This window comes from Chelonoidis abingdonii, chromosome 2, assembly GCF_003597395.2.
Source record: "Chelonoidis abingdonii isolate Lonesome George chromosome 2, CheloAbing_2.0, whole genome shotgun sequence".
Classification (NCBI taxonomy): domain Eukaryota; kingdom Metazoa; phylum Chordata; order Testudines; family Testudinidae; genus Chelonoidis; species Chelonoidis abingdonii.
The window spans coordinates 181,050,029-181,077,031 of record NC_133770.1 but is presented as its reverse complement, the minus strand read 5'-3'; the positions used below and the strand labels follow the sequence as shown (position 1 = coordinate 181,077,031).

General features: G+C 40.9%; 1 protein-coding gene across 3 annotated transcripts in view; it reads left to right on the top strand.

Moving 5' to 3' along the window:
• The first annotated feature begins 322 nt into the window (after positions 1 to 322).
• Positions 323 to 27,003, top strand: part of SLC35B3 (solute carrier family 35 member B3) — a 38,445-nt gene continuing 11,764 nt past the window's right edge. For 2 of the 3 annotated variants that reach the window (XR_012655318.1, XM_032765254.2), the window contains exons 1-6: positions 323 to 428; positions 11,695 to 11,976; positions 13,955 to 14,076; positions 16,257 to 16,411; positions 18,966 to 19,073; positions 25,192 to 25,289. Coding sequence is in view for 2 of the 3 variants with exons in the window: in XM_032765254.2 (XP_032621145.1) it covers positions 11,776 to 11,976; positions 13,955 to 14,076; positions 16,257 to 16,411; positions 18,966 to 19,073; positions 25,192 to 25,289 (684 nt within the window). In the remaining variant the exon portion in view is untranslated. Of the gene's footprint in view, positions 429 to 9,077; positions 9,147 to 11,694; positions 11,977 to 13,954; positions 14,077 to 16,256; positions 16,412 to 18,965; positions 19,074 to 25,191; positions 25,290 to 27,003 lie in introns of all 3 variants that reach the window. The other variant, XM_032765253.2, reaches the window with a different exon arrangement.

Here is a 27,003-nt window from a genome sequence, read left to right as displayed (position 1 = left end):
CTGGGTGGGGCTGCCTCTCTTAGGTGGGGTGTCCCTATATTGGGTGAGGGGTCTCCTCTTCTGGAGGGGTTCCTAGATGGGGTCCCCTGTACGTGTGCGGTAGGCTTCTGTTCTGCGGGGTTCCCTACCCTGGGATCTCCTCTCCTGGGGGGTTCCTCTATGGGGGCTCCCCTGTGCGTGGGTCTCCTCTGCCGGAGGATCCCCCGACTCCCCCTGGAAGCGGGCGGGGGTCCCCTCCCGCGCCGGCTGGGGCAGGGACAACGACACGGGGCCCATGCCCGGCAGGAGAGCGCCGACAGACGGATCCCATTGGCTCGATGCGCTCGGCGCTCGCACAACAAGATGCCAGCCCCGCCATTTTCGGCGCCGGGGGAGAGCGGCGGCAGGCGAAAGAAGAGGCGAGCACCGCCGCGCCCCCTCCCCAGCAGGTACAGGTTCCCTCCCCCGGGCGTGGGGCGGGGGACTGGCTGGGCCGCCTCCCGGAAGCGGCGCGGGCCGGGAGCCGGTAGCTGGGGGCCATGAGGCGGAAGCGGTGGCGGTGAGACGCGGCGGGGAAGGAGACGCGGCCCACCGTCTGGGGGGGGGGGGGTCCGCTGGGCCGTTGCCCCCCCGGGGCCAGGCTGAGTGGGACGAGCCCGAGCGCAGTGCGATGCGGCCGGGTCCGGGCCCTCGGGCCTCCCCGCGTCGGGCGCCCGCAGCAGCGTTCCCAGGTGACACCTCCCACCCCACAGAGGTGGCGCTGCTGGTGCCTGGCCAGTTACTGAGCTTCCTGCCGGGGCGGGGTCGGGGGCGCTGGCCTGTCCCTGCCCCGGGAGCGGGTCTCTTGGTACAGACTTTGCACCGCTTCTGTGAAGGCTTCATCTGCCCGTGTGCCACAAGTGCCCTTCCCCTCCCCCCCCGCGTACTGGAACTAAAAGAAAGTGGAGGCAATAAGTGTTTTTGTTTCCTCGGGTACTTCCTGGATTTGACTCCACTTTGCATATGAGTTTCAGTGTTTTTTCCCCTATAAAGTCAGGCAGTTTCTTCTGCTCTGTGTACATCTGCACATAGCAGCAAGAGAGAGAAAAAACATGTTGAAGAATGAGGAACCTGTGACTTAAAACATACACAGACAGGAGGGGAGTGGAGGCAGGTATATTACCTGAATCTGCTTCCCAGTTTTTTTCAGTAATCAACTACAGCTATGTCTACACTAGATACTCACAGCTGTACCTATGCAGCTCGACCACTATAAGATCTCTCCTGTAGCTGCTCTATGCAGGTGGGAGAGAGCTCTCCCATTGACATCATTAATCCACCCCCAATGAGCAACAGTAGCTATGTCAGTGGGTATGGCTCACCTGCCAACAAGGCACTGTGCGCACTAGCACTTATGCTGGTGTAATTTATGTTGCTCAAGGGGGTGGTACATTCACACATCTGAGCAGCATAAGTAGTAGTGTAGACATAGCCTAAGTATCCAGCTGACAGTGTCCTTTTAGTGCAATGTTGTTGTAGCCTTGTCGGTCCCAGGATTTTAGAGAGACAAGGCGGGTGAGGTATGTCTTTTGTTGGACCAGCTTCTGTTGGTGAGAGAGACAAGCTTTTGAGCCATAGAGCTAAAGAAGAGCTCTAAGTGCCTTAAAGGCTTCTCTCTCTCACCAACAGAATCATAGGGTCAGAAGGGACCACACGAGTAAACAGAAGATAGTCCACTAAGAGATATTACCTCACTCAACTTGTCTGCTGTCCCTTTAAGATAAACACGTTCAAAAATGGGATGCTGACCCCCTCCCTCTGATCCACGAAGACACAGAGAAGATAAAAATGTCTTCTTCCCACCTATCTGCATAGATATAGGGGAAAAACGTCACTTCTGTTTTGATTTTTATTTTCAATAGGTGCTTCAGGCATGTGTTTCTCAGTAACTACAAGTATCAGAGGGGTAGCTGTGTTAGTCTGAATCTGTACAAAGCAACAAAGAGTCCTGTGGAACCCTATAGACTAACATGTATTGGACCATAAGCTTTCGTGAGCGAATACCCACTTCGTCAGATGCAATAACTACAGTTGCTAATGTTAATTATGCACTGGAGCTTAGTTTAAAGGCTCTCTTATTTTTAGGTTTAGCTCAGCTTTGCTCCTGGCAAAAACTTGCTTGAGGATATTTTATTTTAGCAAACCGTTTTTGCAAGAGGAAGCATTTCAGTCATTTTACATAAAATGAAGAGTCAAAAAATTGAATGTTGAACATGTTGTTTGGGAAAGCTTTTACTCCTGAGAGAATTCTGTGCCAAAAAATTAAAATTCTGCACACTATATTTTAAATTTCTGCATATTTTATTTTACAATAAATGTGGAGACTCCAGCATGGAAATGGGGAACACAGGCCCCTACAGAGGTAGGAGACCACCTTACAGCTGCCCGCCTTCCACTCCGAGGACACGGACTCAATGATGAGACTGCACCAGACCCTGACACAGGCCAAAGGCCAGTCCTGCCCCTCTGTTCCAGGTGCACCAAGATAGTGAGCGAGAGGGACAGAGTCTTGCAGGCATGCCCTGATCCAGGTGTTGGGCAAGCAGGCTCAGCCTGGTAGGATCTAAGTGTGGAGGGGATGGGGTGTGGATGAGAGAGTTATGTGTGGGACTGTCTGGGTGTTGGTGGCTCAGTGGGGGGGATCTATGTGGGGGATATCTGGATGCTCAGTGGCTTGTTGGGGGTTCCAGGTGCAGGAAGAATGGGACTCTGTGAGGGATCCAGGTGAAGGTGGTTTGGGCTCATTAAGGAGGGTCAAGGTGTGAGGGTCTGTATGCAGCTTGTTGAGGCTCAGGGGGGTAGAGGGATCTGGGTGCAGCTGGTTGAGGCTCAGTGGGGTGGTCTGGGGGCTAGGGTGGGAGTAAGGATGCAGGGGAAGGGGCTTGGCGGGGGGGTGAGACTTGATGAGGTAGGAGTCCGGACGCACAGGGATTGGGCAGATGAGGGAGCAGCTCCCTGTACAGTGACCCTTCCCTCTGCAGCTGAGGAGCAATGAGGGTGGGGAACAGAGCTTCCTGCAGCAGGGAGAGGTTTCTCCTGGCCCCGACCACTCTTTGCAGGGGAAGAGGAAGTCCCATCCTTCCCAGCCCAATTGGGACTAGCAGCTCAGCCTAGCACAGAGTAAAAACCATTGGCCATGGCATCTGCAGCCTGGCGCCTGCCCTCCCCCTCCCACTCCTGTGCCATGATTTACTTCTCCATCAGCTATGCTGGGCACCCAAAACAACACGCCTGTGCTGCTGAGGAGAAGTGCATGACCGTTCTTGCTGCTTTCCTTTGCTTCCCCATCAGAAGTCATTTTTCTGTACATAAGTAAAGAATTCTGCAAGGGACATGAATCCTGTGTGCACGCAGGGGTGCAGATTTTCCCCCAGGAGTAAGCACCTCTTAAGCTTGTAAGTGGCACTTGTAAAATTGCACTTCATAAGGTGGATCAGTTACTTTGAGTATTTTGAGTAGATGATGAAAAATGACACCTGACATTTTGCATAGAAAAACAGTTGCTGTGCATGCTTTCAGAGAAATATATTTCAGAAGAGTCCTGTTGTCTATAATAATAGTATTTGATGGAGAATGTTTCAGATATTTACTACATTTACTGTTTCTCAGCTTAATGTTAGGCACTGTAGAATATTCCTTTATGAAAACATGTTCTCAAGCAAACAACACAGAAAAGAGAGTTTTACACAGTCTTCTTTTAACTAATACTGTATGTGAGCGGAACAAACGCTTTCTCTCTGTAACTCTGGCATCCTTCATGAAAGTTTGTTCTATCCAGGTACTAACATTATGGTTGATTAATACTATTTTAAAATAGTATTAATCTTTAAATCCAAACTCAGTAACAGAATACTGCCTTAAATTATTAGAAAATAAGATATTTTTAAATCAGCTCCTCTTCTAATTACTTTTTGTGACCTAATTTCAGGATTCTGTTTCTCTGCTAGTGTAATTGATGTTAATATCTAAAGCAGTGGTAAAGGATGTAGTTTCTGTATTGTTATAAACTCTATAGCTAACATGAGATTTGCAGAAAGTCATCTTTCTTATGGTCCCTCCTGCACTTCTGAAATTCTCCTAAGGCAAAATCATACTTGTTCTGATCCTCTTTAACATCGTGCGGCACATGCCTGAATAGTAGCAGTAAATGTGATTAGTCATGGCTCTGTTGGATTGGGCCAGAAAGGAATCTTTCTGTGCAAAAGTAGACATTTGTGTAGTCCTCCACTGCTTGCTGAGAGACTTAGGGAAAAGAGACATACATTGAAAATTGGACTCCTTGAACTAGTCTAGTATCCTGTCTTTGTCTGGAGATATCACCTCCTCTATGGTCCAGTTTGTGCAGGGCAGTGAATCCAGGTGGGATTAGTTTGGCAGCTCTTGCTAGGAAAGGGCTATGTACACATATTGAATCTTTGGAAATGTAGGACTGGAAGAGATCTCAACAGGTCATCTAGTCCGGTTCCTACAGTGAGGCAGAGCTAATTCTTATCTAAACCAGGGGTCAGCAACCTTTCAGCAGTGGTGTGCCGAGTCTTCATTTATTCTCTCTGATTTAAGGTTTTGCATGCCGTAGTATATTAATGTTTTTGGAAGGTCTCTTTCTGTAAGTCTATAATATATAATTAAACTATTGTTGTATGTAAAGTAAATAAGGTTTCAAAATGTTTGAGAAGCTTCATTTAACATTAAATTAAAATGCAGAGCCCACTGGACCAGTGGCCAGGACCCAGGCAGTGCGAGTGCCACTGAAAATCAGCTCGTGTGCTGCCTTCGGCACCCGTGCCATAGGTTGCCTACCCCTGATCTAAACTGTCCCTAACAGGTGTTTGTCTAACTGTTCTTAAAAACCTCAAGTGACAGAGATTCCACAACCACTAGGTCAACAGTTCTCAAACTTCATTGCACTGCAACTCCCTTCTGACAATAAAAATTACTACACAACCCCAGGAGGTGGGACTGAAGCCTCAGCCTGCCTGAGCACTGCCACCCTGGGTGGAGGAGGCCAAAGCTCAAGCCTCACCACCCCATGCAGGGGCGGATAATGCTGAAGCCCAGGGCTTCAGCCCCAGGCAAGGGGTCTGTAATCTGAGCTCCACCACCCGGGGCTGAAGCTGAAACCGAAGCCTGAGCCCTGCAGCCCAGGGCTGAATCCCTTGCCTTGGCTTCGGCCCCAGGTGGTAGGGCTCAGGCTTTGGCCCTGGACCCCAGCAAGTCTAAAACCAGCCCTAGTAACCCTATTAAAACAGGGTCATGACCCACTTTGGGGTCCTGACCCACAGTTTGAGAACCCCTGCTCTAGGTAATTTGTTCCAGTGCTTAACTACCCTTACATTTAGCAAGTTTTTCCTAATATCTAACCTAAATCTCCCTTTTTTCAATTTAAGCCCATTAAGCCCTCCATGGATAAGAGCAATTGTTACCCTCCTCTTTATAAGAACCCTGTACATACTTGAAGACTGTTACCTCACATCTCAGTATTCTCGTCCCCAAACTAAACAAACCCAGTTCTTTCAGCCTTCCTTCATAGGTCATGTTCTCAAGACCTTTAATCATTCTTGTTGCTCTTCTCTGGACCCTCTCCAATTTCTCCACATCTTTCCTGAAGTGTAGTGCCCAGAACTGGACCCTGTACTCCAGTTGAGGCGTTATCAATGCTGAGTAGAGTAGAAGAATTACTTATTGTGTCTTGCTTACAAAACTCCTACTAATGCATCCCCGAATAATGTTTGCTTTTTGTGTGTGTGCGCGCATGCGCAATGGTATTATATTGGTGACTCATTAGTTTGTGATCCACTTTAACCTCCAAGACCCTTTTCTGCAGTGCTCCTTCCTAAGTAATCATTTCCCATTTTGTAAATGAGTATTTCTTCTTAAGTGTAGTATTTTGCATTTGTCCTTATTGAATTTCATCCTATATCAGACTATTTCTCAAGTTTGTCGAGATCATTTTGAATTCTAATCCTGTCCTCCACAGTGCTTGCATCCCCTCCCCACTTGGTATCATCTGCAAATTGTATACGTGTACACTCTATGCCATTATCCAAATCATTTTTTAAGATATTGCAAAGAACCAGACGGAGGACTGATCCCACTCAATATCCCCTTCCAGCTTGACTGAACCATTGATAACTACCCTGAGTACAGTTTTCCAAGCATTTGTGTACCCAACTTATAGTAGTTTCATCTAGGCTCTATTTCCCTAGTTTGTTTATAAGGTCATATGAGACAGTGTCATAAGCCATACTAAAGTTGAGATATCTCACATTGTTACCTGCACAATCTAGGGCACCCACCTCTACTCTTCTGTGGGCTCAGGGCGTACCCCTCTTCAGGTTGGCTGGACCTTTTTCCAGCAAAAGAGCCTTTACACAGTAAATCCTTAACTTGAATTTATTAACAGTTGATGAACAGAACACATGCGCCAAGTATACAGTGCTGACCACTCCTGATAAAGCTGATGATCTCTTCCCGATGATCAGTCGGAATCGGATAGTCTGTGGCTCCAGCTTCTGCACAGAATGGTCATGCAGGGTATTGAGTTTGGCAGCTTTGATCTTGGGCTGTGTCCTGGAATTAGGTTCCAAAGAATTTCTTCTTGGAGCCCAGTTTATATAGTCAAACTTAAGTTCTGCTTATCTATACCTTAACCAATCATTTAAACTAAAGTATTATGAAATAATGTTCTTTGCCAGTCTTAGCACACTACCTTTTACATACTAGAGTCAATTTCAGTTTTGCTAAATCAGTTACGCAACAAAGGACAGAAGCAATTAAAGGTCAAACAAAGGGGAAGTATGGATTTCCCAACTTTAACTGCTGATAAGTGGTTCTGCCAGACGGTGTATTATCTTGAAAAGTTTTCCTTTAAACATCTTTATGTCTGTCTGTTTATCTGGTCAGTTTTTGTGCTATACTTCTTTAGGGCTAGAATGCTTTCTTAACAACCTGATATTATATTGTTTTGGTGTCGTTTAGATAGAACGTGACTCCTTACTTTTAGCTAATAGCTGCTGCTCCTTACTGCAGAAAGGCTTCCCCCTTATCCAAAAGGATTGTTATACTGTACTGGTGTTGGAGGGGGGGAAAGCAAGAGAGATGTTGTCATAAACAGATAGTTAAGGTTTAATGCCTCTCTTACCTGTAAAGGGTTAAGAAGCTCAGTAAATCTGGCTGACACCTGACCAGAGGACCAATAAGGAGACAACGTACTTTCAAATCTTGGTGGAGGGAAGTCTTTGTTTGTGCTCTTTGTTTTGGGGGTTGTTCGCTCTTGGGACTAGGAGGGACCAGACGTCAATCCAGGCTCTCCAAATCTTTCTAAACCAGTCTCTCATGTTTCAAAATTGTAAGTAACAGCCAGGCAAGGCGGATTAGTTTTATTTTTGTTTTCTCAACTTGTAAATGTCATTTTTTGCTGAGAGGATTTTACCTCTGTTTGCTGAACCTAAGGCTAAAGGGGGTTCCTCTAGGCTATACGAATTTGATTACCCTGTAAAGTATTTTCCATCCTGGTTTTACAGAGATAATTTTTTACCTTTTTTCTTTAATTAAAAGCTTTCTTTTTAAGAACCTGATTGATTTTTTCCTTGTTTTAAGATCCAAGGGGATTGGATCTGGACTCACCAGGAATTGGTGGGGGAAAGTAGAGGGAGATGGTTAATTTCTCCTTGTTTTAAGATCCAAGGGGTTTGGATCTGTGTTCACCAGGGAATTGGTGAAGCCTCTCAAGGCTGCCCAGGGAGGGGAAGGTTTTGGGGGGGCAAGAAGTGATCCAGACACTGAAATTTCTGGATGGTGGCAGAGTTTTACCAGATCTAAGCTAGTAATTAAGCTTAGAAGTGTCCATGCAGGTCCCCACATTTGTACCCTAAAGTTCAGAGTGGAGAAGGAACCTTAACAGATGTACAATAGGAGGAAGAGAGTGTGACTGTAAGACAGTGGCCGTGTATATTCGTTTAGAAATGCTTTCACACTAAATTGCTGTCTGGGCATGAAGTTTAGACTGAATACTACAATACAGCACACTATTCCTCCTCTGGTGAAGATATTAGCTGTCATAAGGCTTTAATTATTGGTTTGTGGAGTTAAATGAGCAGTATTGACTGACTCCTGGAGGGAGTCTCATTCAGCTTCCTTTAGCAGGATAAATGATTGCCATAAAGGAGCATTGGGCTGGTGGATTTTGGTAGATACTCCGGTGAGAAAAAATACCATTGGACTGGAATAACCAAAACACCGGTCTAGATAAATAAAAATTTAATTAGTGACTGCGGACTGAACTAGCTGTGACCTGCACTTAAAAAGTGCAGCAATTGATTGGGAGCAGCAATTGACCAATGGAGTTAGCCTGAGGCTGAAAAATGCAAAATTAGCCTCAAACATCAGTTATCACATACTTCACTGAAGTGAAAAAAATGGATGATTGCCTGCCCACTCCCATACTCTGCTAAATTCCTTCTCTTTAGCTGTACTTATCCAATTATACTTCATCCTACAATTGGAGATGAATGCATGTGACTGATAGTGGTTATCAAACTCTGGGACCACCATATTCTTGTCATGTGACCAGATTTTAGACCTTGGTGTTCCTGAACAGTCACTAAGATTTTTTTCGTAGTCTGCACACTCTTTTTCCTGAACATCCAACGGGTAATCTCAAGCAAAAGTGAGAGTTGGAAACAAAGGGTAGAGGGGAAGATTTGTTCCACTTTCACAGTTAGGCTCTGCATTTAGAGCAGATGTATTGAGTGTGGTACACCATGCCATGCAAATAAAGTAGCCTGGCCATAATCATAGTACCTCTGCACCAGTACTTTCAGTGTGATAGAAGTAATGGGATCATCCCATGGCAACATAGTCTGTTTTCATGCCAGTGAACATTGATATAAGAGGGCTGGGTTTGGCCTTGCACTGAATGCTTAACCATAGCACTGTGACACTGATGTGACAAGTTTCTGCACCATTGCTTTCTGTACGCAATAGAAGGACCAATCCCCACTTTAAGCAAACTATTCTTGAAGGATATTAAAGGATGTTTAATTTTTTTTATGTTTCAGAAAAGAAGTAAAATATACTAATGAAAAGTCAGACTTAATATTTGTCCAGATCAGCTTTTCCATCTCTGGGTATGTCTACACTACGGGATTATTCCAATTTTACAGAAACTGATTTTTGGAAACAGATTGTATGAAGTTAAGTGCAGACGGCCACACTAAGCACATTAGTTCGGCAATGTGTCTCCATGTACTGAGGCTATTGTTGATTGTCAGAGAATTGCACTGTGGGTGCTATCCCATAGTTCCTGCAGTCTCCCCCGCCCACTGGAATTCTGGGTTGAGATACCAATGCATGATGGAGCAAAAACAGTGTCGCGGGTGATTCTGGGTAAATGTCGTCACTCAATCCTCCCTCCGTGAAAGCAACGGCAGACAACTATTTCGCACCCTTTTCCCTAAATTGCCTGGGCAGATGCCGTAGCACGGCAACTATGGAGCCCGTTCAGCCTTTTTTCACTGTCACCGTATGTCTACTGGATGTTGCTAACAGACGCGGTACCGCAGCACTACACAGCAGCATCCCCTTGCCTTTTGCAAGTTAGCAAAGACGGTTACCAGCTCAACTGTACCGTCTGCTACCTTGCAAGTTGACAATGATGGTTACCAGTCATACTGTACTGTCTGCTGCTGTCATGGATGCTCCTGGCTGGCCTCGGTGAGGTTGGCCGGGGCGCATGGACAAAATTGGAAATGACTCCCCAGGTCATTCTCTTCTTTAAGTTTTGTCTAAAGGGAGAGTCACTCCTGCCTAGAATATTAGGCAAGCCTATTAAAGAATCTGAGAGGCAAACGTCCGGTCTGAGTCAGAGTCCCAGACATCCCACAGAAATAATGAGCTGTATGCCATTCTAGGGGGTGCCCCTGCAACAACACCACCCGTTGCTTCCCTCCTCCCCCACCGCTCCTGGGCTACCGTGGCAGTTATCCCGCCGTGATGAAGTAATAAAGAATGCAGGAATAAGAAACAACACTGACTATTGCCTCTGCAAGCAGAGATCAAAGGGAGGAGGGGAGAGCAGCCTCCAGCTGCTATGATATTCTAGGCAGGACTGAATCTCCAGGAGACAAAACTTAAAGAAAAGAATGACCGGGAGTCATTCCCATTTTTGCTCAGCGCCCCTGGCTGATCTCACCGAGGCCAGCCAGGAGCACTCACGGGACGATGATGATGGATATCCATCATACTGCACCATCTGCCGCCCGCAAGGGAAGGGAAGGGGATGCTGCTGTGTAGCGCTGCAGCACCACGTCTGCCAGCAGCATCCAGTAGACATACAGTGACATTGAAAAAAGGCGAGAGGATTTTTTTCCATTTGCTTTCATGGAGGGGGGAAGGAGAGGGGCGACGACATATACCCTGAACCACCCACGACAATGTTTTTGACCCTTCAGGCTTTGGGAGCTCGGCCAAGAATTCAAACGGTTTTCGGAGAGTGCAGGAACTGTGGGATAGCTACAGTCATCAGTTGCCCCTCCCTCCAGCAGCGTCCATTTCATTCTTTGGCTTTCTGGTACGTTTGTCTCAACTCCTTAAGTTTCATGCAGCACTGTGTCGAGTTCCTGTTGTGGCCTCTGTCCCTCATAGCCTTGGAGATGTTTTCAAACGTTTTGGCATTTTGTCTATTGGAACGGAGTTCTACTAGAACAGATTCATCTCCCCATACAGAGATCAGATTCAGTATCTCCCATATGGTCCATGCTGGAGCTCTTTTTTAATTCTGGGACTGCATGGTCACCTGTGCTGATCAGCACTCCATGCTGGACAAACAGGAAATGAAATTCAAAAGTTCGCGGGACTTTTCCTGTCTACCTGGCCAGTGCATCTGAGTTCAGATTGCTGTCCAGAGCGGTCACAATGGTGCACTGTGGGATAGCTCCCGGAGGCCAATACCGTTGAATTGCGGCCACACTAACCCTAATCTGAAATGGCAATATCGATTTCAGTGCTACTCCCCTCGTCGGGGTGGAGTGCAGATATCGATATTAAGTGCCCTTTACATCGAAATAAAGGGCTTTGTTGTGTGGATGGGTGCAGGGTTAATTCGGTTTAACGCTGCTAAATTCAAAATAAACTCGTAGTGTAGACCAGGCCTCTGTGTATGTCTGAACTACGGAGGCTATACTAACGTAGCCCCATAGTGTACATACAACCTACACTGACAGAAAGGTTGTTTTGTCAGTGCAGAAACACAACCTCCCCAAATGACAGAAGCTAGATAAGGGAAGCATTCTTCCATCAACATAATCCCTAGTGTAGACACAGCTATATCAGCATAGCTACATTGGTCAGGGGTGTGCCAACAGCATTTGCAAGTGCGGACCAAGCCTCCTTATAAAGTACTCATGCACTAATTCTTAACACTAGTGCCATAATGTTATCACTGATTCTTCCTCTTGCATTAGATCTGTTATGCAGGAAGTAGTATCATAGGGGAGACACATGTACTGCACTGTTGTGATTTTTAGGAATTCCCATTAAGTATTGAAGTTGAGTTAGAAAATATTTCCGTGTGCAATTTTTTGTGTGAAGCAATTTTATTAAGTTTCATATTTGTATATTGTTTTAAGTTTGGAATTCTATACTCATGTGGCCTCTCACTTTTACGGTTTCTTTCAGTTTCCAAACAAAGAACACAAAAAGAGAGAGGAAGAAAAAGGAGAAGATTCCATTGACACCGAATGCAGCGAACTAGGAAACATGGATCTGAAATTCAACTCCTCAAGGAAATATATTTCGATCAGCATACCTTCCAAATCGCAAGCCATGTCACCTCATATCAAATCAGTAGATGACATAATCGTTCTTGGCGTGAATCTCAGCAAATTTAACAAACCCACTCAGTTTTTTATTTGTGTTTCTGGAGTTTTTATGTTTTATCTAATCTATGGATATTTACAGGTAAATCCTGTATTTGTGTTTTGTGCTAGTACCTCTGTTTATTTTGTTGCATAATATTGAAGAATGTGTAGCTTGATTGGTCTAAAAATCTGTCCTCATCTATACATTTTTTTAAAAAACTACATTAAAAAACATTAAGATCACAATGTCAAACACCGAAGCTGGGGAAAAAATAGTACATGACCATATAATTAAAAACTGTATCATAATACATCTACAGAAGAGCACCTAACTTAGGTTGCTTGTACTACCTTAATTCTTTTCTTTCCTTACCTTTTGAGTGCATGACTTTGCATCTTTAATGTAAACATTTTTATGGGATTTTTTGTAAGTTTTTACAAAAACAAATTGAAAAAACAAAAGTTACATTGTATGGGACCACAATGACCTCCACATGGGTCACATCAGGGTTGAAACCTTTAGGTCTACAGTATGGACTTCTGCTACTTCAGCTAGCTATTACTAGACTGTTATCCTTTCTGCACATTCACTAGAGTGGGATGAGATGCATGCTGTGCCAGTGGGCTTCACAGCTGTTTTCTGGACAGAGAGGAATTTTATGACTCCTGTATCCTGAGTTTTGTTCCAGCTTCTGTAGATGAATGTTCTCTAGTGGTTGCATACCTTTCTGCTCCTGTCCTCCATCTGCCAACCTGACTCCAGGGAGGATGGTCTTTTGTTTGTTAAATCTCCTTCCTCTGAAGCATCAGGAATGGCCAAGCTGAAGATAGGACATTAGGCAAGCTGAAACTGGGCTCTGAGGTGACACCAACCCTTCACTCTTACGTGCTTGCCTGGCTGGTTCTTGTTCGTATGCTCACTGGTTGCCATATGTGGGGTTGGGAAGGAATCTTTCCCCAGGTCAGATTGGCAGTGACCTTAGGGGTCTCTTGCTGTCCCCTGCAGTGTGGGGGTCTGGGTTACTTGCCAGGATTATCTCCTATATCTTACTTCATTTCTCTGCCATTATGGGGGGCTCAAGTATTTGTGCTCCGTTGTCCCTCCTGTTTTCTGGCTGTGGCACATAATAGTCTAGTGTTTTATAGGCTGTAATACTTTGGTCTCATTTCAGTTGTGGGATTTAGTATGCGGGTGGTGGGGATGGTGTAGGTGGCCTCTGATATACTCTAGGTCAGACAGATGATCTGGTGGTCCCTCCTGGCCTTAAACTCTGACTGTATATTTTTAATTCCTGCTCCAAAGTGTGGACGTGTTAGAGCTTCTCTCCCAAATAATAGTTTTGGGGTTTTTTAAACACTGGCAAAACATTTTCCCCAATCTTATGCTCAGAAATGGTAGGAAAACTTTTGCTGAAACTTAAAAACAGTCTAAGGCAACACCTAACATGGAAAGTTGCAGCCCCAATAGTTAAATTTGGCAAAGGTATTAGTAATTGAAAACAGGGTCTTATAATGGAAGGTGTCAGTCTTAACTATCAGTCTTGTTGCCAGCTCTGGCTAAAATGGATGCATCTGCATAATTATTTCGACAGTGTGTATGTTTTTCCATAACATATGACTCTCTTGTTTTAAATGTCTGTAGATTCCTAACAAATTAGAATTACCATTTAAAAGACAAATTGACTAAGTTAATGTTAACAATGTGTACTTAATCTTTTATGAGTCATTTGAGAGTGCTGTCTAGAAACAGTCAAATACTGAGTAAAATGAATTGAAAACCAAGTTAAAAGCAGCCATGAAGCTCTCTCTAATTTGAGATGAATGTTTATGGGCCAAATGCCAATCACTGATGAATCACTTTAATACAGTGGAATGACACCAGCAATCAATGTGGCCCTCTTTTTTCAGTCTTTAAATGCTGCTTCTCCAATAGTTGGAAGTTATGTATACTGCATGTCCTCTCTACTTATTGCTTTGTAAATTAAAAGCTTGAGAATTGCATATTCACACTGAGAAAACAGGTCTGCTAATTAAGTTTTATTTAACAGTTAGTATGTGTGTGTGTTTTATTTTTATAGGAACTGATATTTTCAGTGGAGGGTTTTAAGCCCTTTGGTTGGTACCTTACTTTAGTGCAATTTGGATTTTATTCCATTTTTGGACTAATAGAACTGCAGCTTATTCAGGATAAAAGGAGACGGTATGTATTTTTCAGTGATGTATCCTTTAACACATTTAAGTTGTGCTAAGTTAGAAAGTTTTGATGAGGCAATCAGTTTGATAAATCTGACTTCCATAATTTGTGTATGAATATTTGCTGTTATTTCACAGATAATTGAGTAGATTTGTATGAATAGCGATAAGATAAAATGTAGTATGATTTGAAGAGTGGATTTGCAATTGAAGATATACGTCACTATTTGTTTTCAACCATATACTCGTGTCCTTCGTTCCTATTTATTATGCCTGACTTCTGTTGTAATAGTGAAATGGAACACAAGCACCAGTGGTTGACTTAAAAAATACACACACACACACTCTCACGTTGAAAAGTTTTATTAATTCTTGATGCTTTGTTAGGAACCTTTTAAATTGACACTCCCCTGTTAATGAATATCAGGATATGATGCTACATATTTGAGTGTACAGGTTAATATACTATGTTATTGTGCTTATATATTTATTTCAGAGGTTGCAGAACAAGTACATTAGTATTATATTGTATGTACTATACTATACTATACTATGTAAGCAAAAGGCTAGTGTTTCAGGTTTAGGTCTTGATGCTGCAAAAAAGTGTGGACATGCATATGCTTAATTTTAAGAACTGTAAGTAGTCCTGTTGAAGTCAGTGGGAAAACACACAATGCTTAAAGCTAAGCAGATGCTTTAATCTCTATGGGATCAGGACCTTAGGAACTTTGAGGTTGGTTGGAGATGCAGCTGTTTAGTCCAGCCCCTTTCATTTTGCTTACCTTTAATTTTTTTCATGGTACTTTTCCTTTTTTTCAGATGCACATTACACAAATTATTTCCAATAATTTATGAAATATGATTTATGGAAGCATTGATAGTGACTCCATAGTTAGTTATGTTGAAATTTGCACTTAAAGCAGGACTGAAATCTGTTTCACAATTTTATGACTGAACTGAGTCTCCAAATTTGTCATGTACACACACACACGCTGTCTTTCTCTCTCTCTAATATCTCAGAACAGTCCACTTGTTTAATTTTAAAAGTAAAAAGGAGTTATTTTCCTCCCCAGTTCTTCCCACCAATAGTGATCCTCAGCTGAGATCCTATAAAATTTTTGTTCACGGTACACTTTTCAGTTAAACATGCATTATATTTTAAATGCTGACATTCTGAATTAGAGGTATTTCTAAAATGAAGTCAGATTTATCAGGTTACACAGAACTGTTAATTTGTTAAGCTTATTTTTAAAGAGAGAATAATATCTTTGACAAAAAAAGTAACCACCTGTAAAAACTGGTGGAATGTCCGTATAACAGTGGTACAGAATATATTGTGAATAAGGCAGGGGTTCCAGCAAGACTACTCTTTATTCACTGCTCCCCTTTACTGAATTTTTTGTATGCAGCTAAGTTAGCTGCATGTGTATGTGCAGCATGGCTTTAGGTGCTCACTTCAAACTTAGTGCTATAATGGTTTAAAATGTGCATGTACAAAGTGTAATTGTTAGCAGGTGATAACGCACCACATCAAAAGCAGTATTCACTACAATACTCAAAGTTCTCAATACTTCTCAGTTAGGGTATTTCAAGGCCAAATCTCAACTTTCTGTCTTCATCCATTTCTCCAAAGTTATAAAAATGCACCAGAATTACTTGAGAAACAGGGTATGTATTTTTTCCCCATTTTCTGCCCACACAGAAATGGGAAAGCTTCTTGTTTAAATTTCACAAAGAAATTCATAATCAAACAGAGAGATTTCAAAACGTTACAAGCAACTAAAAATGGAGGTGGTTGGTAGAAGAATTGTTACACAGTCATGAGAGAAAGGTAGTTAAAGAACAAACAGATTCAGGAGACATGATATTGTTCCCAGCTTCCAGTGTGGACTATTTCTTTTCTGTGAAATAGGGATAATTCCTGACGGCTGTGTTAAGTCCTTTAACAGTTGTGATATGCTTTGTAATCCTTAAATAGTCGGCACTATAGAAGACTAAAAGCAACAGTTTTTATCGTAATTGTTAATTTCAGTGAAGATATGAAATTTTAGTGAAAGTTTGACCCATTTTTCCACCAGTTCTATTATTAGTGTATCCTTTCTTCTAGCTTCTCCCAGTATGAAAGTCTCACCTATTAAAAATACAATATGCTCATAATACCAAGATTCATACATTTATATTTTGCAGAATCCCAGGCAAAACCTACATGATAATAGCCTTTCTAACTGTAGGGACTATGGGTTTATCAAATACCTCCCTAGGATATCTGAATTATCCTACTCAAGTCATCTTTAAGTGCTGTAAACTGATTCCTGTTATGATCGGAGGAGTCTTTATACAAGGTATGCACTGTTCTTACTATTAAATGTTTTTCTTATTAGAAGATAACCACATAAGGGCCAAATCCTGTATTCCATTAACTTTACCCAAAACTTCCATTAGAGCTGGGCAGGAAACAGTTTTCCTGTCTGGGGGGGGAATGCCCATAAAATATGGCTTGAATCAAAATGGTTTATTTCAATATTGACCTTTTTAAACAAAATATTTTACTATAAATTAACTTAAATTTCTAAACAGCATAATTTTGAACCCAAAAAAACAGAACTTCTCATGATGAAAATGTCTAAATAGGATATTATGACAAATTTAAAAAATCTTTTGAAATGGGAAATTTGTGAAAAGAGACCTTTTCCTGCAGAAAGTTTCGGTTTCAACAAATCAACAATTTTGAACCCCAAAAAAATGAAATTCCCAACCAGCTCTGGTTTAGGTTGCTCAGAGAATACAGGGTTAGCTCTAAAATTGTATTTAATGCTATGATATACCAGAAGAGGTTCTGGATGATGAATCTGACTGAAGCTCATAACTCTGAGCATGTAAATAAAATACACAGCATATTTCAATATTTTGATAATCCTTATAATATAGAATGAAAAATTCTCACTTGTATCTGTAGACTTGTTGCAACTCAAAGTTAGTAAGGGTACATCTGTACAGCAAGCGCCAGTGAGCCTGAGTCAACAGATTCAGGCTCACACTATGGTACTAAAGTAACTGTGTACATGTTGTGGCTCAGGCTCTGAAAGCTAGTGGGGAGGGTTTCTGCACAGCTATTTTTAGTGCTGTTATGCAAACCCAGATCTGTTGACTTGGGCCCTGACACTTGCTGGCACTCACAGTATAGATGTACCCTAAGATTCTCCACGTGGCAAAGGACTACAGAACTGAGCCCAGAATGTAATAATCCTATTACTGTAGTTCTATCTTGTAGTTACTGTGGAACATTTACACTTTTCAGTATTGAGACTGAAGCAATAATAATAAAAAAACAGTTTTTAAAGAAGATCAAATATACAAATTTATACTAAAAAGTAAATATTGTATGTGCAATTAACAGCTCAGGTCTGTCGCACAATTAAATCTTGTCATTTAAATTTGGAGCATTCAGGTCTCTGTAGGTAATGTTTTTATAATGCCTTTGGATTATATAGTGCTAGGTTCTTGAAAGCTAAGAACATAGTTTAAAATGAGGGTTAAGCAATTTTTTTCTGGCAGCTTACATGGTACACATAGCCCCCTGGGAAGGAGTGGAATATGTTATTCAAATACTATTCTCAGGACCCCCCAAAATAGAGCTGACAGCGTTGCTAAATTCTGGAGCAACAGTTCCCAAATCATAGACTCAGAGAATATCAGGATTGGAAGAGACCTCAGGAGGTTATCTAGTCCAACCCCCTGCGCAAAGCAGGACCAACCCCAACTAAATTATCCCAACCAAGACTTTGTCAAGCCGGGCCTTAAAAACCTCTAAGGGTGGAGATTCCTCTACCTCCCTAAGTAACCCATTCCAGTGCTTCAGTACCCTCCTAGTGAAATAGTGTCTAAGCCTTTGCTGGTGCTCTACAGATAGCTGTCTGACCAAATGGTACCGGCTCTCCTTTTTTCCCCTCTGTGATGTTACATTAAAGATAACTAAAATACATCTGTAAATCTATTTTTCCATGTAAGTAAGTGTTGTATAGTAACTTAATGTTGTAGTTACGGTCCTGAAAAATGCGACTTTAAGCAAAACGATGTTAAGCGAATCCAATTTCCCCGTAAGAATTAATGTAAATTGGGGGAGGGATTAGATTCAAGGGATTTTTTTTTTTGCCAGACAAAAGGCATTATGTACATTTTAAACAAGCAATTTAATACAGGTATTAAACAGGCTGGCAGCCCCCTCCCCCCAGCACCTCCTGCCTCAGCACCTTCCCCCTGTTCTCCCTGCCTCCTGCGGCATTCAGAAGGCAGGGAAGGGAGGGGGAGCCTGCGTGCTGCATCCTTGCTCCTCCTCTCTCCCCCCAGCCTCCTGAACGCTGCAAATCAGCTGATTGCCGCTGGCAGGAGGCGCTGGGGGGGGGCGTAGGGGAGCTGTTGTGGGGCCTGCCAGCTGTGGACAAAGCTGGCGGCCAAATGACATTATAGCGGAGCATTGCACAACTTTAAACGAGCATGTTCTGTAATGTAATGTAATGTTTGTAATATAAAGACTGAAATAACATTAAGTGAGAGGACATTAAGTGGGGAGTTACTGTAGTTGTCAGAGATGTGTAATCACTTTAGGGGAGGAGATATGGCCTGTGCCATTGTGAATGGTAGCAGCTATTGCCCACAAGATTTCTCAGTGAAGATGTGGTACGTACTATGAAAAAGTTTTTGAGAACTACTGTCGTAGAGAGTTGCAGCCAGGCCTTTTACTCAGATATTGGGAGGGAGAATATTGGGTCCCTATGTTTTGGTGGCGTACTAAATGAGAGTTTTCTCCTTTGTCTGCCATTCGCCCCTAAATAAAGGGGAGTTAAAATTAAGACTATTACATAGCCTTATTTTTTTGTTGTTTGTATTTTTGTATAGGAAAACGTTATAACATTGCAGATGTGTCTGCTGCAATGTGTATGAGTCTTGGCCTAATATGGTTTACTTTAGCTGACAGCACAATCGCACCAAATTTCAACTTGACAGGTAAAGAAGCATTTGACTTTATGGTTTAATAATTGTTATTTTGCCTAGAATGAGCATTGCATACAAGTGGGAGTCTTTGGTGGTAGATTTTGTTATATCATTTTACCAGCAGCACTACAGCTATAATAGAAGAGAGACTATTGTTCTAAGCCTTTGTTCTCAAGCACTTAAAACTTCCCCAGATATTACCACTGGATCTGAAATATCTCTGGTGGATCTCAGTACAGAAGTAAATATATCTTGAGAAATTTAATAAAATTCCATTTGACCAGTTTTGAAATACTTTAAATAGAATAAAAAGTGGGTTTTGTTAACTTTCAGACTTAATTCTTGCAGCTGGTAATTGAAACTTTTTTCTTTACCTCACCTTTGCTATAGATTTAGTCCTCAGTGAGAACTAGTGTTCTTGACATAAAATTTCTTCATGTAAGTTAGAAACAGCAGAAGATATTTTAACTGGTATGATAATTCATAAATTCCTGTCTAAAATTAGAAAGAAAAAAATCACTTATGCATTCATTTTTGTATAAAGTAGCGAAATCAAAAGGAACTTTCTTTCACTGCATCTGACGAAGTGGGTATTCACCCACGAAACCTCATGCTCCAAAACGTCTGTTAGTCTATAAGGTGCCACAGGATTCTCTGCTGCTTCTACAGATCCAGACTAACATGGCTACCCCTCTGATACTTTCTTTCACTGGACCATCAAAAAGCACAGCAGGTCAAACCTTGGGTAACTTCAAGTTTCTGCCTCTTTCCCCTGAGGTACTAGAACTGTCCAAAAAAATCAGTTTTTTAAAATAAAGACAAATTTGCTTATTTTCAGTGCAAAAATGGCTTAACCATTTTTGCACTGACACTCAAACTGGAAAATTTCACCCTGAAAGTTGAAAGTTTGACAAAGTTATAAGTGACTGAAAAAGGCTCTTTAAATGGAAACAGTCAACTTTAATTCAGTGCTTCAGCTACAATATCTCGAATATATGTATTTGAATAAGCAGTCATTTTAGTTTGCATCTGGTGTATTACAGGGCTTCAAACTTTGAAATCAGCATTACCAATCTCCAACAGAAAGGTAGGGCCTCTTCAGATTCTATCTTAAAGTGGATGGGACTATAGACTTTGATATCCATCACCATTAAAATCCCTTGAGTCCAGCAAGTCTGTCAGCCTTTCTGTTACTCTCCATGCTGCTACCTTAAAACTGCACATGGTTTCTAGAAAGTACAGCTCTGAAAAGCATACCTCACAGTGGAACTGCACATATGTTCTCAGGATTATGTAAACACACAGTTTCATATTTTACTAATTTAACAATTACATTAAAACAGTTCTAGTCGCAAGATTGTTTGGTGTTACACATAGTTAATGCCCACATCATGAAATTTCAAGTTGTTTCATGCAGTAACCATGAATTATGTGCTATATAATAAGGCATTGGAGTTAATGTAATAGTAACATTTATGTACAGTGAAGTAATTTAGGGCTGACCATTTTGAAGCTGTTTTTATTTCAGGAGATTCAGATGAGACATAGTAATTGTTTGACAATTCATTGTGGAACCTTCATTCATACCAGCATTGGCTGATCCCAAAACAAAATGATCCCTTTTTTAGGGAAGAAACCTTATCTTTTCAGAAATATTATCCATCTAGTGTTGAGCGGTGCTCAAAAAGTAATGATTTATGATGATGTCTGAACTCAGATGGTTATTTAGTCTTGTCATAGTTTTGTTATGTTGGCTTTATAATGTGTGTCACTTTAGTGGTATTACAACTGGAAAAAAATGGCTTGCTATCTAAATTATAGGATCTACTGTATACATCTACGTAGTGGAACTAGAGACAAAATGTGTAGTTGAACAAAGAGACGTGTTTTGGGTACAACATATGGGTATGTTCTTTCTGGCACCCACCAAATAAGTATATCCTAGGAAAAACACATCTAGGCATATGTTCTTACTGAAGTTTTAATGGTTAAAAGCTGTTTTTAAATGGCACTCTTTAAAATCAGATTTTAAAATGTCAGATTTTTATTTTTGAATGTGTGAAAATCTCTCTCTACAAACTGAAGGACTGAAGATCATGTTGGTCCTAACACCTTCAGTAATTTGATGTAAATACATCTTCTGTATGTAGTCCTTGAGTATTGTCAATATAGGACGACAAACAGCACTTCTTTTTTCCTTTTTAAGACATTTAGGACCCATTTCAACCAAAGATCTGTCTTGACATACACAATACAAAAGGATTAAGAAAGGCAAGTTTGAAGGGCTAGGGCACAGGACTGGGGCTCAAAAGAGAGTCTTCTTTCAGAAGACTGGGTCTGAGTTCTTTCCTGCTTTGCTGTTTACCTGCTATGTAAGTTGAGCAAGTTACCTCTCTGCACCTTCCTCCCACCCTGTATCTGTCCAGGTCATAGAAGCTAGTGTGAAGTGGGGTTTCTGCAGTTTAGAAGCTGGATGTTTTATTTTATTGTCTGAAAGATGGAGGTAGGAGGCAGCTTAGTATATTTCCTAAAAAGGGCTTACTTTTGACGTTACACCAGTATAAATCAAGAATAACTCCACTGAAGCCAGTGGAATTAACCTAAGAATTTTCTCACTATGTAATTTGATGTACCCTGTCCTTGAATAATTTTATGTAATATTTTTTCCTCTGCAAAGGGACAGCAAACTGAAGAAAAGCACCGTAAAGGTGCCTCTATGAAACAGACTATATATTGATATTTGAAATGTATGCAATCAGAGTGAAAAGAAAAGTGAACTATAGACTTAAGTCTCTTGTGGCTTTCAAAACAATGTTAACTTTTTACTCTGCAGTGAAACTTTAAAATGACAAATTCCTAAGAATTCATTTGTCTTATGACATCGCCTAGTTGCTAGTCACTAAATAATAATGTCACATTACCTCCTGGTGGTTTATTATAATGCACTTGTTAGAAGCACTTACACACAAACTAGTATGATTCTGTCTGGAGCTTTTTTTCTTTTCACATTCATGATTTAATCAAAATTATTTAAATGTGCACATTGTGAAGGGCAAATCTATTTACATGTCACAGTCTTGCCTAAGGAAGCAAAACTATGCTGAGAGGTTAAACGGAACAAGTAATATTTGCTGTCTTTGCTGATATGAATGTTACAAACATAAAACCTGAGTGGATAAAACATCAGCTGGATGAACAATTTTGCCCGTATTGTGCCATCAGAATTTTTTATATTAGATTTAAGGCTCTTTAACAGCCGTGGAATCCAGGATAAGCATTGCTATTCAAAAACAGCAAATATACTTAATGAAACATACCCCACTCAGTGTTCCATTCATGTACTAAAGATGTTAGCAAAGGAAACGGACATTGACTTTGCCAATGCAGTCTTGTACCAAGAAAGGAAATAAATTTTAAAAGAATTGATATTTAGGGCTCAGTAATGGCTCTTGGCATTGTCTGACTGAGTAGCACTTGGAAGTATCATGCCTTTTAAAGGCCTAATCTCTAGAGTGACTGGCTGGGAGGTGCATGGAAGAGGCACATCGTGATACATCTGTGCAATCAGGGCCGGCTCTATGTATTTTGCCACTCCAGGCACAGCAGTCAGGTGGTTTTCGGCGGCACGCCTGTGGGAGGTCCACTGGTAATGGCAGATTTGGCGGCATGCCTGCAGGAGGTCCACTGGTCCCGCGCCTTCGGCATACCCGCCACTGAATTTCTGCTGAAGTCTCAGGACCAGCAGACCTCTCGCAGGCATGGCGCCGAAGGCAGCCTAACTGCTGCCCTCACAGAGACCAGAAGGCCACCCCCAATGGCTTGCTGCCCCAGGCATGCGCTTGGTGTGCTGGTGCCTGGAGCCGCCCCTGTGTGCAATAGAAACTCTTCCTCCTCTGGCCACTCTGCTGGCAGTACTATCTATCCAATCTCCAGTGATGGGAACCTTATCCTGGTTGATCTCTGCATGGAAGGAATATGGGATAAAAATTTCCTGCACACACATCCCCTCAAGCCTACATCTACAGCGGGAGACACAGTTTAGCCCATAGCTTAATTAATGTTACAATAATTGTGTTTGGCTGAGTAACTTTAGTGTGCTCTGCTGATCACCTGCAGTGTGGACTTTTAAAATACATTATAAAGTATTCGAATTGGGAGATAATTTTGTTAGTTATTCATTAACTTTAAATAACCCGTTTTGGAAGAGTGTGTGTTTTTTCTTAAACGCAAGGTGTGTGGTTTAGAAACTTTGCATGGATTAAAACTTTGCACTATCTTAACATAGCTAAGAATTTTCTTTTATTTTTTGTGTGTGTGCAAAATTTCCTCTCCCTCACCCCCCACAAAAAAAACTGAAGTACAAAGGAAATGGTCCATTTGATTCAAATTGTGTGTGCCCTGCTATGTCTTAAGGTTTTGGACCAGGTTCAGATCTTACTGTTTACCATCATTGCTTTCAGTTATTGCTGATTTATATTAATGTAAAGTGAGATCAAAACACTTATGGTGTTTGGGTTTTTTTTTCAGAAAACTTTTTTCAGATTGTGTCAGTAGTATGGATTGGACTTTTGTGCCTTTAAATAAAACTGTTGAATTATGAGATTAAACTGGCTAATATGCACTATCATCTTATTTTATAGTGGTACACCCATATTGGCATTGTAATGGATTCAAGCTACAGACTGATAAAGTATATGAATAAGTATAGTTTAAAAGTCATATAATGGGTAGTGATGTAAAAATGTAGGAAATATGACCGACTCAAAACTTCCTAGACCAGATACTATGTGCTCCTCTCGCTAAGAGAGAAAGAAGTGGATTTTAATTAAAAAAAAAAAAAAAAAAAAAAAAATCATAAGTTATAAACATACTAATGAAGTCCCATAGGGCCTGTTTTTCCATCAGTGTATTTCACTCAGGCATCAGATGTTTCTTCAGGCTTATTACTCCTGTTCTGGCTTCTGCTGCTAATTATAAAGAAGTTTTTTTCGCATATACAGTGCCATTGTTGTAACAATGCCCCTAGATACCTGATTAAATAGATTATAGATTCATCTCCTTCTGCTTGCTTCTTGGTGGTTAGAAAGTGGCAAAGACCCAAAATTGTAGCATGGAGGCAACTTTATAACTAAATTTTTAAGGAAGTTAGGAACTTAAAAAGTTTTCGAATTCAAACAGTCCCAAGGATCAATAATTTTTCTGGTAGGAAAATTTTATTCCTTCCTTAAAGTATTTGTACTGGTCCAACAAAATGTCTGCCAGTGAAATATGAAATCTTAAGTAATGTCATGCTGATTACCTACTTGTTTCCTGTTTTTGCCCTCACCATTCAATTATGGTGGTTATGGTATGAGAAACAATAGAAAATAGACATTACTGACTATTGACATCTTGTGAGCTGCTAGTTAATTTAATATTATACTTTTATGAAAGCTGGGATTCCATGATGTTTTCATACAGTATCCAGCATTAATCCTAACTCTTGGAACGTCAGAGATATTGGTTGGTAAAATAGTGAAAGAATCAGTTTAGAAATCAGTTGACTTGTGATGGATAAAGAATTATTAATTTTTGTTATTGTTAAGCTGATAACATTACCTGCCATGTAGTGAATTTGTTGTGGCCTAGTAGTGCAGCATATACATAAATACACATTCATCTTGTACCTGAACAGCACGTAGGCAAATAAAGTAAGTTCAGAAAACTGAAAACCTTTCACTGTGAATCCTCTTGCTTTTGTTGTTTGGTCAGTATTTCCAGGTTTTCCTTTTTTGTGTGTTTATTAAATATACTGGACATTGCTTTTTCTTTTCTTTCCAACAAGACATACTATATTTTACATGAAAAATATTCAGATTCAATTTGATCTGAAAGTTTAATCATTATTACTTATTTATAATGCATGAGAGCCCAGATGCCTATATCAGGGTTTGCTGCCCCGTGGTGCTGGTCTGTGTAAAATAAGACAATTCCTGCCTTCCAAAACTTATGGTCTAAACCAGTATAAGCAAAGTGAAAATTGTTTGAGTTAGCATCGTACACTACACTTATCACTATAGGGTGAGTGTAGAATGGCGTTTGTCTTATTAATTCATATTGTTTGTTTTTCCCTTTTTTCTTTTCTTTGAAGGTGTGGTTCTTATATCCCTTGCTCTCTGTGCAGATGCTGTTATAGGAAATGTGCAGGAAAAAGCTATGAAGTTACACAATGGTTCCAATTCAGAAATGGTAAATACCTGACTCTTTTATCTAGTGTTCTGTCACGCAGACCAGTGGCTCTCAACTTTCCCAGACTACTGTACTCCTTTCAGAAGTCTGATTTGTCTTGTTTATCTCCCAAGTTTCACCGCACTTAAACTACTTGCTTACAAAATGTGAGATAAAAATACAAAGGCGTCTCAGCACACTATTACTGAAAAATCGCTTACTTTCCCCTTTTTACCATATAATTATAACATAAATCAGTTGGAATATAAATATTGCACTTATACACTGAAATGTATTATATAGATCAGTGTAAACAAATTGTATGAAATTTTAGTTTGTATTGACTTCGCTAGTGCTTTTTATGTAGCCTGTTGTAAAATTAGGCAGCTATCTAGATGAGTTGACGTACCCTCTGGAAGACCTCTGCGTACCCCCAGGAGTACACTTACATCTGTTGAGAACCACTGACATGGACTATACCAATACATACAGAGTTGGAATTTTCTCCTATTTTTAAGAGATATTCTACATAAGTCAGGATATACTGATCATGTAATGGCAAACCAAAACTTAATCTGTTTATCATGCATATAAAAAGAAAGTGCTTGTGCTGCTGTACTCACTTTTTACCTTCAGAGGTACACATTTGTGTACATGATTAAATGAAACAAGTTTTGAAGTTGCAATAATTCTATCCTATTTTTGTCTAATGTTTGTATAGACAGGAAGCATATCCTTTGTTTATGCATCCTTCCTGTATAACTGAAATCAATAGCTTGAATTATTTTGTATTTTCTCCATTCATTTCAATGTTTTTAAAAATCTCATTCAGCACCTAAGTACCTTTAAAAATCTGGCCATTAGTGACCATCCATATTATAGTGCTGTAGATATACCTAAGAAAAACACAACTATGGGACTAGTAGCATAATAGTGAAATCTGAAATTGTATTGGCAAATTACATTTATGGGGAGAGCAAGTAGATGGGAGAGATCAACCCCAAAAAAACACTAGGCAGTGAGCTGACGCTACTGAATAATTGCCCCAGATAATATGGGAAAGCAGTTCAACATTTGATGTTTGTATCACATATATACACAAGCAGTTTGAAACACCTGCTGTAGTCAGTTTGGTCCAGAGCTGCTAAAAACTGACAGAATGGTAATGGACTTAACATTGTAATTGATTTTTAAAAAAATCCAGAACTTTGAATTAAACTACCTTTTCCATAAGCAGTGTAAAAAAACAGACTAAACATCAAAAGTGACAGACCACAAAGGTACTGCAAAAAGAACAGGAGTACTTGTGGCACCTTAGAGACTAACACATTTATCTGAGCATAAGCTTTCGTGGGCTACAGCCCACTTCATGCTCAAATAAATGTGTTAGTCTCTAAGGTGCCACAAGTACTCCTGTTCTTTTGGGGGATACAGACTAACATGGCTGCTACCCTGAAACCTGTCATAGAGTACCAGGGTTAGAAGAGACTTGTCACAAAAGGTACTGACACCCTTTTTATTTAAAAACAAAAAACAAAAAAAAACTTCTGAAATGGAGCTAATTTTCTAAAGAGCAGTGACAAAATCTTCAGACTGACTTGACAAATGTTAAGTATCAGAGGGGTAGCCGTGTTAGTCTGAATCTGTAAAAGCAGCAGAGAATCCTGTGGCACCTTATAGACTAACAGACGTTTTGGATCATGAGCTTTCGTGGGTGAATACCCACTTCGTCAGA